General features: G+C 39.5%; 1 protein-coding gene across 5 annotated transcripts in view; it reads left to right on the forward strand.

Moving 5' to 3' along the window:
- The window catches only part of FHOD3 (formin homology 2 domain containing 3), a 359,344-nt gene extending 346,912 nt beyond the window's left edge, over window positions 1-12,432 (forward strand). For 4 of the 5 annotated variants that reach the window (XM_042868621.1, XM_042868620.1, XM_042868617.1 and 1 more), the window contains one exon: window positions 7,008-12,432. In XM_042868621.1, the coding sequence (XP_042724555.1) occupies window positions 7,008-7,090 (83 nt within the window). In that variant the 3' untranslated portion in view covers window positions 7,091-12,432. The remainder of the gene's footprint in view (window positions 1-7,007) is intronic. The other variant, XM_042868619.1, reaches the window with a different exon arrangement.
- The last annotated feature ends 268 nt before the right edge of the window (window positions 12,433-12,700 follow it).

The raw sequence follows: 12,700 nt of genomic DNA on the forward strand, positions 1-12,700 counted from the left end.
AAGATAGCTTGTGTCTTTTGGATGCCATTTAAGTAGTACATTCTTTCATCCTTAGGATGGCACTATCTTTGCAAAAGTGGCAAAACTGCACTGAATGGCCTACAGTAAAATAATACCAGTAATTTAATAAACAATATTAATAATGATTAATGGACTTACAGCTGACCACAGTAAATGATAGCAATGGATGTAACCCATGAGGGTGAGGCCTTTGTAGTCCTTTGCCTCACCACTGCCAGAGGCCAATATCAACAGCTATAGGAGAAAGAAATGGACAGATAGGGTTATTCTGTACAGTTCCACATGAGGTATCTTTCGGAACAAAAGATTTCATGAAAGCCTGCTCTAGAAGTCTAGTAAAAAATTACTTGTAAGAGATGCTTAAATTCATTTTCCAGTCACTGTTTTAGAGGAATCTATGAGTCATTTCTGTAATGAGTTTTATTCTGATGCAAATGTTTTTATATGGGACTCATACTTACTGCTTGAAGCAGCTTTATTTTTCTTATTGGGAAAGTCAGATCTAAAAGTAACAAACCTGTATCATTAAAATCTCCTTAATTTTGCTTTGAATTCTATTACATATTACATTATGAACACAAGCACAAAGGAGGTGATGTAGGTATAAGGAGAAAACTGCTGCTGCAGTGACTTTCCCTAGTGATTTTAGAGTGACTACCACTTCGTGTGATCACGTCTTGTCCAGACATGCTGCTTTGTGGAGGAAGAGGTGGCCACAGCTTGGATTTTGGTCTTAGCACAGAATAAAACCCTGGCAAATGAAGCCTGTTGCTCAGCAGAATCCCACAGTAAGCCAGACCATTGCCACATCCTTCTGCTGTGGCTCAGCACTGGGAGAACCAAAAATAAGAGTGATCTTCAACTTTTCCTGCACTTTTAGACAAAGATTTATAGGTGCTGGAATTGTTCTGGCCAACAGTACACTGTTTCTTTTTAGGTGGCATAATTTAAGATATATTTCAAGGCTTTTGAATTTTTGTTACAAGATTTATTCCCAGAATTGGGTTATTGGGCAGTTAAGTTCCAAGTATTAAAAAACTGAGTGGTTGAGTTACACATTGTTAGCCTTCTGTTGGTAGGATATACATTTTGTTTTGTTTCTTTCTGTAAGTTTCTTTCTGTAAAGATTTCAAGTTTTACACTGTTACGGAAAACACTTCATCTGGGACCAAGAGAAGATAAGGAGGTAGAAGGTTACTTTACAAGTCTCCTTATAAAAGAAGTGCAGTAACAGACATGGTGTCTCATGCAGTTTTCTAGAAGACTGTTGTGATACCATAGCTGCCAAAGAGAGCCCTCTGCTGCCTCGAAGAAGTGTAACACGAGGATCTATCTCTGTAAGCAGGAATTTGCACTTAAATGCAAGTGTCAGATGCATCTTTGTTAGGAGAATAAAAAAAAAAAAATGCTTCACACAAAGCTACTACACATTTATCTTGCCTCAGTCATAAAGTGTGCATATGTATGTGTGTATATATATGGCTTTCTCTAGGCAGAACAATGCCACCTGATCAGCATAACTACAGGATTGTTGTGATTATAGTTATTTTTAATCTCTTGGGCCTGTGGAGCTGATTCCTTGTGCTGTTGTGTTTTCCAGCGCAAATTCCTGATGGAGGCAATTGATCTGAGTTCCCCAGAACAGTGTATTCAAACATGGTCACACTTCCCTGCCAAGTCACTCCTGAGCACTTTGTTTATAAGCCTGAGCTACCCCCTTAGTGAAAATGTTACTTAGTCATATATCACTTTCAAACAGACTTCAAGTCATTTTAAACTTTGAAAATGGAATTTAAAGGCTAAGTGTCCAAAGGGCTTGTGCTAGATAGCTTATTTTCTGTATCCTATTTCCTGCCTTTTTTGTCCTGTGCATTGTTAATGTATGGTCTAGTCTTAGATAGTGCTTACATTCAGACTCAGTTGTTACTGAGCTCTTTATTCTTGATACTTCACCTATTAATAGTGGAATCGCTTCTGATTGATGGATTTAAATGGGAGAAATGATGAAAGAGGTGGCAGCAGGATTGCTTTTAATTTAGTTCACAGAACTCCTAAAAATTAGAGTCTATTTTTTGTCATGGAAGTTTTCAAGAAAGGAGTTATGTCCTTCTCTTTTCCTTACTTTTAGGACTTCTTAAATGATTATATGTGAAATAAGCTGGAAATTCCAGTTTCAACTACATGTCAATATTACTTTAAAAACAGTATCTTCATGCTATTTTATTTTTGCTCCTTAAATCGTAAGCCACCCAGAGAGGAACAAGTTAGAGTATGTCACTTTGTCCATCAACAGTGCCAGACTCCTCTTTATGTTACAGATAGCCTGGTGGTGGTTGCACTACTGTTTCTTGTTAGGAGAGACTTGTGCCATCAATGAAGCAGAACGGCAAGGCAGTCATACACTGTCTCCTGGAGCTCTAAGTGAGGCAAAGACTATGTATCAGTTGGCTTTACTTCTTCAGAGAGGTTCCTACAAAAACTCACCTACAAATCACTGTAAGAAAATCTCTACACATCATTCTTTTTTTTTTTTTTTTTTTTTAACCAATCCATGCCTACTCATATTGTGCAATGATATATGTGTTACTAAGGATAAGTATGGCTTATGTAGACAGTGACATAATAATACACAAATGCAGAAAAAGATAAAAAGGAACAAATGTGATCAAGATTGTTCAGATTGTGCTTTTGTGTTGCAAATTGCCGTTGGCGAACTCACTGCAGTAAAGTCCGAGGCAATATAATGAATATATGAGAAAAAAGACCAGGTGTGCAGGCTGCATTTTCAAAAGGTAACAGAAAATAAAATTAAGATACATGAAAAGAAATGATATGGTGGAGCTAGTCTTATAGTCTGCTTTCCTGCTGTCCTTGCTATGTGATTTGCAGCCACCTAGAATTTTCTTTGTGCCACATAGCAAGTAGCAGCTGCATTACCTTTGCATCTGGGCCTGGAGGAAAGTTCTGTGGCTGCCACATCTTTTTATAGTAAGAGGGAACAAACTCTGCAACTTCTCAAGGAGGAAAATGGTCCTATCTATGCAGAGAATATTCTGCATTGCAAATGACTTTGCCATACAAGTGTTATATACACATTCCAGAATCCATTGCAAATGTAAGAATAAATGTCACCAGGCAGATTATTCTTGACTGTTTGTTGCATCTTGAAAAATAAGAAATTAAACAGCAACAACAAAGTAGGAGGGAAAATCAGGAGCACCGTTTGCCTTCTAAAGAGCCATCTGCCCCTCAATCAGTATCTGACAAAACTACACTTAGGGAATCGCCTTTTCAAAAACATCCCCACTTTCTTTGAGGACCGTATGTCTGTGCAGATTCTGACCCAGCGGGCATAGTCAGATTCATCAAGTTCCTCATAAGCACACTGCATTCTGCCAAGATATAAAATAAAATTCTAGATTTCCTGATTAACAAAGAATATCATACCCTCTGACCCCATAAAAACAACATTTGGTTTCTTGGTTATAGAATCTCAGCAGGCCTTGATTGTGGCAAGAGTAGAAGTTATTTTCTCTCTCTGTTATGTTTCTTTAGCAAACATTTTAAAAATTGCTTAAAGAACCTAAAAGGTCATTTGAAAGCCTTATTTTTATTGTCACTGCCTCCAAAATACATTCCATAACTCAGTTTAATGTGATCTGCAGCAGGCCAAGAGTTTTACAAGCCGAGATATTATGTCTAGTCCAGTCAGAGACACGACAGAGTTCACTGCAAAGGGGAGAGTGAAGATCTAGTTTGAGAAATGTAATTTTGCAATGCCTATAAAACATGGAAGGAAAATATCTCTCTGCATTCAATTCCGATGACTGAATGTGTCCATGACCTCTCCCAGTGTGAAGGAGCCTTACCAAATACATGAGAAAAAAGAAAAAAGTCCAAGGACATCTATCTAACAACATGTCACAGGGTTCATCCACCTCCCTGAGTGGTTCCTGCTCCTGTAGATAGCTCGGCTGCCTTATGGCTTCCTCGCCCATAAGCCTTTGCAGTCCACCAGCCAGTGCAGACAGCAGTGAATAACTCTTCTGTGCTACTTTTGATGTGTATCCATCAGCTGTATTGTCCAGTGAGGAAAAGCACTGTGAGTAAATTGCACATACTGCATGTAATTTTTATACAAAGATACCCTTTATCAGGCCACTTGCATCTCCCTAAGTGCAAACTCCTGCAAACTGCAAGTGGATTCATCTATGTCTGGTTGGCCGAGAGCGAGAATTCAGTCATTTGAGTCTGGACTGTGATTCTGTCAGCTGTTATCCTTCAGGTTGCCTGCTGATGGTGGACAGCTTGAATCTTGCAAATAGCCACAGTACTTTGCTGCACTTGGCCCCACATGCTTAGTTTATACAAGTCAGCAGCTGACTGCGTTTATGGGAACCATTCTGTCACTGGCAAGTTTCTTCACCTCTTTGCTTTTTATTAACCATTTGCTTGACAGTCTTGTTAGGACTGCCAAACTCTTGCATCATTTGGAGCTGTTTCCTCAGAACTGCTGCCCTTAAAAGCTCAGGTCACTGAGATGTCTTAAATCCAAGTTATCTTTCTCTGTATCATAAGAGAGAACTGGATAAGTAAGAACAATGAACTGAGGGATGCAAAGAGACCATTGTTTAATTACAGCTACGTGTGTCTCAGCAATTCACTGAGTGCTGTCATTCTTATTTGCTTAGCAGTGGCACAGAAGGTATAAACCAGGGGTTGGCATCTGTTGGGTGAGGTGTGTGGCAGGCCCAGGACAAGGCACCTGGCCATGTCACATGCTGCGTTACAGGAATTTTTAGTCATCCAAGGGTCATATGCAGGGCTCTCTGACAAGGGCATAATACGTTTCGGTAGATCTGCATCTGGAGATTCAGAGAATTCTTGTTTATTTAAACAAGAAAATGTTGTTTCTGCCCTTGTTTGTTTTTCATGAAGATGGTTTCTGCTGTGGAATTTTAGCTCCTGATTATGGCTTTTTAAAGGAAGCTCGTGCAAGTTTTTTTTAAGAGACCGATACGATATTGTAAATCCATTTGGCTTTTTCTAGTAAGTTAATAATTCCATGACTTGGGCTTGGCTGGTACCTTAAAAGCTCTTCTTTAAATCAGTGTTTGTGGGTCTCTTAACATCCCTGCAGTGTTGACGTCTAAGCTAGCTGTGATACCTTCTTTGCTCATGTACTACAGAGTGTACAGAAAAAAAACTGATCTGAGAAGTGATAAACTGCTAGGTGAGCAGTTCAGGGTAATCTTTACTTGTAATGAGAGAAAAAATTCAGCTGCAGCTTTCTTGTATTTGTTCTTTTGCTACTGGTGTATTTAATTTGATAGAGAAATACACGTTGTAGGATTCACTGAGGCTGTAGAGTCCAAAGGTCTTACACTTATATCTGAAATTGAACGTTTGTTATTAGATATTCAAATATCTGATCTGAGAAACAGAAAACAGTGCCACCGATGTGGAGTGACGCAAAACTCTGTGCTGGGTGTTCTGAATCTTGGAGACCAGAGCATTTTCAAAGTGTTTTGCTCTTCTGGTAGCACTTGTTTAGTTTTAACTCACTTTGACTTCATAAGTTGCATTTAACACTATGTTGCTTTAACCTAAGCGTTGTTAAACTTGGAAGATATTGCTGATCCCTATTGTAGAAAAAAGTGGCTGTCAAGAAACACTGCCATGCAGACCTCTGGTGATCTTTAGTCATTTTTCAGACGCTGCAAGAGATAGGATTTAATCTTGAAAAGAAACTTTCAAGCAACAGTTTGGTAATGGTGGAACAATTATACATTTGGTACTCACATCTCAGTTAATTAAACTCAGTAACTGATGGAAATGGTTTGTCTATTACACATAGGTCATGTTTGTCCTACCTGCATTGTGTCAGATGTAGATATGCCATCTTTTGCCCTTCCGTTATCTCCTTGTTTATGATACTGATCCATCTATTTCTCTCGCTCCCACCAGACCCTTGAACGTGACCACCCAGTTTCAGTTACATGGAGACAATATCCTTGGAAGTTAGATGTCTGAATTACACTAGATGATAGCAATGCAAGAAGTTCTTAACCACCACCTGTAATTCCTTCCTTTAGCTTTTCCTCTAGACTTAATTATTTTGAAAGTGAATATATTTTGTTCAGAGTAGTCATTGTTTATGTTATGCATGCAGCTTAAACTTTTAAATGTGCATCTTCTACTTAAAGAATATCAAAGTTTGGAGTGAACACCTTGCTTGCATCTTGAGCTAAGTATATTTATCTGAAAATCATGGCAGTAGGAAACCAAGGAAAACACTTAGATTTCTGAGTAAAGAATGTAAACGCGAATTTTAAAAGTTTTGTGTTATAGCTACTGTTCAGAGCACTTCATAGGAAAGTAAGAAATGAAAATTTGACCAAGATTTATTGCTCAAATTCATATAAAATTATGTACTCTACTAGTGACAAAGATGATCAGATGGGGTCTGCAATGAGGGAATATGACAGAAGAAAAGGGAGTGTGTATGAGCACATTATTTGTAATTATTTTAATTGACTATATAATTATTACTTATTACTTATTTTAAATCTTTTATCTGTGGGGAGTTTATTTTTATATCTTAGAATGGTCACAAAGGATTTAACAGTGATAAATTCAATTGAGCCCTATAAAGATCCAGAAGGTCTTTTAAAAATTCTTTATGAGATAATGAGGCACACGATACCTTCTGTGGACTGAGAATCCACTCATAAAGTCATAGAGCAAAAAAAAAAGTCTTAAAATGCTGTGATATTTATCCTGAGAATTCTTTATTGACTAACTGACAGTGACAAATGGTTTTCCCCTGACTTTTTGGAGTTGCGTAGCAACTCTCGATCTGATTCAGTATGCACATTAAGTGTTTTTCAGCTGAAATTCTCCTGTAATTATCATTTTTAATCATTTGCATTTTCTTTTTGTTTTATTTATTATTTTCCCTCCTTTTGGAATTTATGGCCATGCAGTGAGAAGGACACTAAAGAGCGGACTGACACCAGAAGAAGCCAAAGCGTTGGGCCTCATCAGCACCTCTGAGATGCAGGTTTGACATCCCAGAGGCGGCGACGAGAAGAGCCGTCCGAAACACGCGGGCTGACAACCCTTCGGTGTGGCATTGTCGCGCCAGCCTCGTCTGCTGCTCCCAACATCCCATCTTCTGTTAGTTCAATTTCAATAAGCAACAAGAAGTGGAAACCCACAGCCAAGGCAGGAGAAGGGTATGCCGCGGCTCAGCACAGCATCCTGACAGTAGCTAGGGAAGCACATGAGTGCTTGTAGGTGAAAGCATGTGGCTGCTTTTCTCGTGGTGCATTGATGTGGGTAGGAGGGGCCTTTCGCTGAGTTATCTGTCATTATGTAAGTTGTGTTTGCGTTGGCTTTCCTTGTGCCCCGTTTTAGTCATTGTAAATGTATGGCATTTTGTCAATGCAATGAACAGTCCTTAAAGAAGCAAAATAACTCCTGTTACAGCAACCCTGATTTTCCTGAAGCTGATTCATTAAGCAAAGATGCACGGTCTGTGCAACCCTGTGGTTTGTTTTATTTTGCCACCAAAGAATGTAAAAATGTATGTGTACCTTTGTATTTGTACAGAATGAATGTGTGGATATATGTGCGTGTATCTATACACAGTCATGGTGTGAAGTCATGCTCCTGCTGAAGCCAGCTGGACCGTGACTGTCACGCTGGGGCCTTACCCCTCCACCAGGACAGGAGGAAAAGAATGTCTTTTTGTAGAAACTCAATGTTATTCAATGGGATTCATCCTGTGGGGTAGAAAATGGGCTGCAGTACAAGCAGAGTGAGTAGGATCCTGAATTCATGTGTATTAATACATGCTCATACTGTACATAGCACCATGGACACAGAGGAGAGGTCACAGAATACTTCTCCCTTGATGAGCTTCGGCTATGCTGTCCATTTGTACAATTTCAGAGAAACCTGCGCCTACAATTTACCCACTCAGCAAATACATTCAGATAGTAACATCAGGAAGTTTCGTTTACTTGCCTGTGCCCTTCATGCTGCTTTTCTCTGCTGCAAGATAATGTGGTGATTTATTTCAAAGTAATTGATCTGAACGTGGAATGGCCCTGCTAAGAGCCTGCTGTGGTTTTGCTGTTCTTTACTCTTTGTTTTTTTTGTGAGTTTTTTTGTGATTATCCTTGATGCAAGTGGAGAGGGTACCACAGTGAACACTCCAGTATGCTTGCCCTTATCTCACTATTTGATAACGGACTTCAGCATGTCTTCAGTAACTGCCCTCAGCATGTGTATTTGGAGAACTTTAGTCAGCTCATCTGCCTTTAAGTGGAGGACAAACACATCAGTGAAGATGGATTGAACACAATCACCCTTGCCAGTACTGAACCATTTTGAAGAGAACTGCAGTTAACAGTAACATAAAAGGGAACTTTTTAAGCCAAAGTTTGTAAATGGCCATCCTCAAGGATGCACAAGATTATCTCTTTCCGTTGCCTTAGATTCTAAGATTAAGGAAATGTGTGCCTAGCAGTAGCAGTTGAGGCTTCCTTCAAACCAGATGGCAGGGGAACAGCAGTTTAGTCATGGTAGCAGGAACTAATTCTGATTGCAAAACACACTAGAAAAGTAGGGTTAATTAGTTTACACTGGGCTTGTAGTGTTATAGCTGTGTTGTTTCTTGTACTCAAGTTAGGTCAAGTACATCTGAAAGTTACTCCACTCTCTTTAAGGACAGGATAATCCCAAATTGTAAGAATTAGTGGCACCAAACAGAATAAACCTCTGAAACCTTGATCATTCTTGGTGTCACACTGAATGGAGCAATTGGTTAGAGAATCACCCAATGTCCAATTGGTTAGAGAATCAAGTAGCTGACAGCTCTACAAGATCTGCAGTGGAGCATACTATATCCATGCTGTCTCCACTCTCAATAGTAACATTTCGGTTTTTATTTGCTGTTGCTTTGGATTTTCATGTGTCAAAGTCTGTAGAGTAAAGAATCACTTGTGAGTAAAGGTTCTTAAGGGTGGCATTGAGTTGGATGTGATTTTCCCCTCTGTTAAAAAGTCAGTTTTATATGCAAGCAGAAGGCAGCGGTTTTGTAATTAATAAAATGTGTTATGTGTTGGAAAGCTATGAAAAGGAAGGCTAGGAAACAGAAAGAAGTGGTATATAACTGTCTCACTATAAAATAAGCAAGACCTACTAGTATCTGGAGTTTAAAGCGGATCTTCATGTGCTGCTTTCTACTATGAACTTTAGAAATTTCTCTTGAGGATGTTTTAAACAAAGACATGAAGGTAATAGGGGTTTGTGGAGGTCTTTGAGGTCTGACATGAGGAAGACAACTTGAATGTAATAGTTTTGTCGAGCTGTTATACCTGTTTAGTGATAAAAGAAGCCCAAATGCAACAAAATGTATTTAGATTGGCAGAGGTTCTGTATATGATTGGAGAGAATCACACATCTTTAAAAGTCTAAAATTTGCTCAATGTGCAAAGTGGTTAGCTTTTTGTGACCACTTGCTAACTGGAAATAGATTTGTGTCATTTAGATTTAGCACAATAGCTGTGCGTGAAAGAATAATATTGCTCATGAATTATTAATAGTTGGACTTAGGTATTTCCCAGAAATATTGAAAAAAAATGTGCAAAATTTCATATGCTTCATATGCATACTGAAGGTGGCATTATTTCCTCTTGCATCTGCTAGCACTTCCTGATTTGGGGAATAACGTTTGTTCCCCATCATCTTACCAGTGGATTCCAGATGAAATGGAGGAATTGGCATTGTCTGTGTGCCTCTTTCTGTCTGATCATCTTGCAGCCTTCAGAGTTTGAGTTACAGCCTGTCCCTTCAACATCCAGAGAGATCACCATAAGGATACAGCAGTTGTTTTATAGTACATATGAGATGAGGATAGGTTTTGTGACAAACAGAAAGGTCTTAGAAACCTGATGTAGCTGTTTCTCACTTAGAGATCCATTAAGGCTAGTTTACAACACTTGCAACCCTAGTAACTCCCATACTCACCCTTTATACAGAACCAGTCAGTTGCAAATTTAGTGCCCAGAGTTTTGAGTGTCCTCAGAGTTCTCAGGGTCGCCGATGGTGTTCATTTCAGCACCCATCTGCTGTCAGTAACTTGTCTGCCTGTCTACCACCCTAATACCTTCCTGATTTGGATGCCAAGTTAAACTTTAGTATCTGAGATGGGTGCCAGAGGGAAGCTGTCCTCACTTCCTTGTCTCCCTTAGTGCTTAAAAGCAGAATGTACATAAATACTTTGTAGTCCCTCAGTCCCAACCAAGGGAGAGCTTCCAGTAGCAGTGATGGGGCTGTGATAAAGAAACTCCCCCAGGGAATGCCATGTTCCACAACTGGAAAAGAAAAATCCCTCACAACAATGAAAAGCATCACTCCTCACCTTTTGGTGAGTCTAGGCACCCGCCTCATGGATTGCAGTTGTTTTATAACCCATTGCCTGCCACATGTGACCCTCCTGCTTGATAAACCACTACCCATAATCTAAAAACAATAATAAAATGGTTTTTAATGAGGGTCTTTCTTGCTCTTGTAAATACTGGAAACAGTGTCAAAGGCAGTGTTCGAAATATGTTTTTTTTTCTCTTTTGATTTTTTTTGCAGATCTCTAATTGACTCTGTCAGCAAAATAAGGCATCAGATTTGTGGGTAGACAAGTCTTTGTGTTTCACTTAGTAGAAAGTTACATGGAGTATCTAGATAGGCTCTCACCTCTCAGTGTAACAAATTTGGAGTGAGAGCGTGGCTGTCAGTAGGGCCTGTTGCAAGGTGCTCCCTTCCTTCCACACGAGCAGCGGCATTCCTTCTGTCAGGTGTCCCCTCTACACTGCTGTTCCTGGTGGCACAACAAAAACAAGTGTCCATCCAAAAATGCTCTTAGAATGCTGCGCAGTGGTTGTTTTCACAACACTTTGATTTCGCTCGGATGCAGTGGGGGACAAGGAGGCAGCCCTGCAACTTCACTCCCATTGTCCATGCAGACAGTGGACACATAGCCTGCCTGTAGCTCATGGATGAGCAGAGGGCATGGTGTCCCCGAGCTCTCATCCTCTCCCCCTTTCTCTCCTGTGTGCTCACTGCACGCTCACTGCTCCTCTCACAGCCTTTGGGATGGGTGTTGCGTGCGGGCGTAGACAGAGAGCGTAACCCCGAGCAGCATTCATATGGCCCTGGGGTTCCAGCATCTGGACTCCGGAAACACTGTCTAGGCTGTAAGGGCTGTGACTATTGATGTTTTTCTGCAGGGAAAACTGCCAGGTACTTACAGGCTCTGAAAGAAAATAAACTGAAGCGTTTTCATAAGGGAAAAATGTTTGGTTATGGAAAACTATTGAATCTGATTTGTAAACGCTTGAACAACACGTGAGGCCGGGGCAACAGCTGGCGGAACTGGCATCACAGATGCAATAGCAGGAGGTTTTTGGCGAGCAGCTTAGTAATTCCATAGCAAGTACGTCAAAAGGAGTTTCTGAGACATTGTATAGTTTTATGTTTATGCAAAAAAAAAAAAAAAAAAAAAAAAAAAAAAGTTATTTCTAATTAGTCCATTTCACATTGAGTGGCAGATAGAGATATATTTTGTTTAATCACTAACACAGAGGCTTCTGTGAAAGAAAAGGTTTATTTGTAGCATTGGGTGCATTTCACCTTTTTAAAGACTGTCTTTGCGCGTATAGTGTCCTTTCTGTGAGCTGGGAATTGTAAAAAAATGTAAAGTAGAAAAGGACGTGTTTCTTAGACGAAGGAGAAATACTGTAAAATTGTGTAAATGTCACTGCTCATGTTTTCGTGTTCTGTGTAGCATAGTGTAAAATAGGCTTCCCAGCAGTGTTATTCTGTGAATTGTAATTTAAAAAACAAGCCATGCATGGTCAGAGATATTATCAACAAGTCCTTCTGTTTTGTTGGGTTTTTGTTTGTTGTTTCCTCATTTTAGGTAAATTTGTTTTGTGTTAAATTTAATTGTCCGTGAAACTGCATTTTTGTTTCTCAGTTTTATTTCATAAAGAACTTGAATTACTCTTTAATATTTTACTACACACAAAGCTCACCTACAGTTTGTATTCATCGTTCAGAAGCTTTGTCACACGTAGTGTAAACCGGGAGTTTTCTTTTTAACGCACCCCTTGGCTGCCTCTTCTCTTCACACTCTTTTCTCTTTACTTTCTGGAAAGATGCAATCACACTTTTTTTTTTTTTCTTTCTTTCTTTTTTTTCTTTTCTTTTTTTTTCTGTGCCATGCAGGGTCAATTTGGAAAACTGACCACAGACCTGTGTCCAAAATTTCTTGATATAAGTAGTTGAAGAGCTCACTTCTACAGCATTATGTAAACACATCATGCAATAAAGCTTTGTAAAGCAGTGGCTGTACTAGTCCTGTTTTTGTTGGTGGAGCCAATGGTGGGACCTTTGGTGAGAAATGAGTGGGAAGGAAACTCATGGGTTGGTTTCTTCATATCCTCTTAAGTACTTTGCAAAGGCAACACATAGATTGCAAAACAGCTATTGTTAAATCACCTGGGTGGTCTGAGCATGAAGAAGGGATCTTTTACTCCTTCTTCCACAGTTTGAATCCAATTCCTAATCAGGAGCGAAGAAAATGAAAATGTGTCTCTGGTTCTCAAGGGTT

This window comes from Lagopus leucura, unplaced genomic scaffold (assembly GCF_019238085.1).
Source record: "Lagopus leucura isolate 7727_CA_CO unplaced genomic scaffold, USGS_WTPT01 Super-Scaffold_100002, whole genome shotgun sequence".
NCBI classification, from domain to species: Eukaryota; Metazoa; Chordata; class Aves; order Galliformes; family Phasianidae; genus Lagopus; species Lagopus leucura.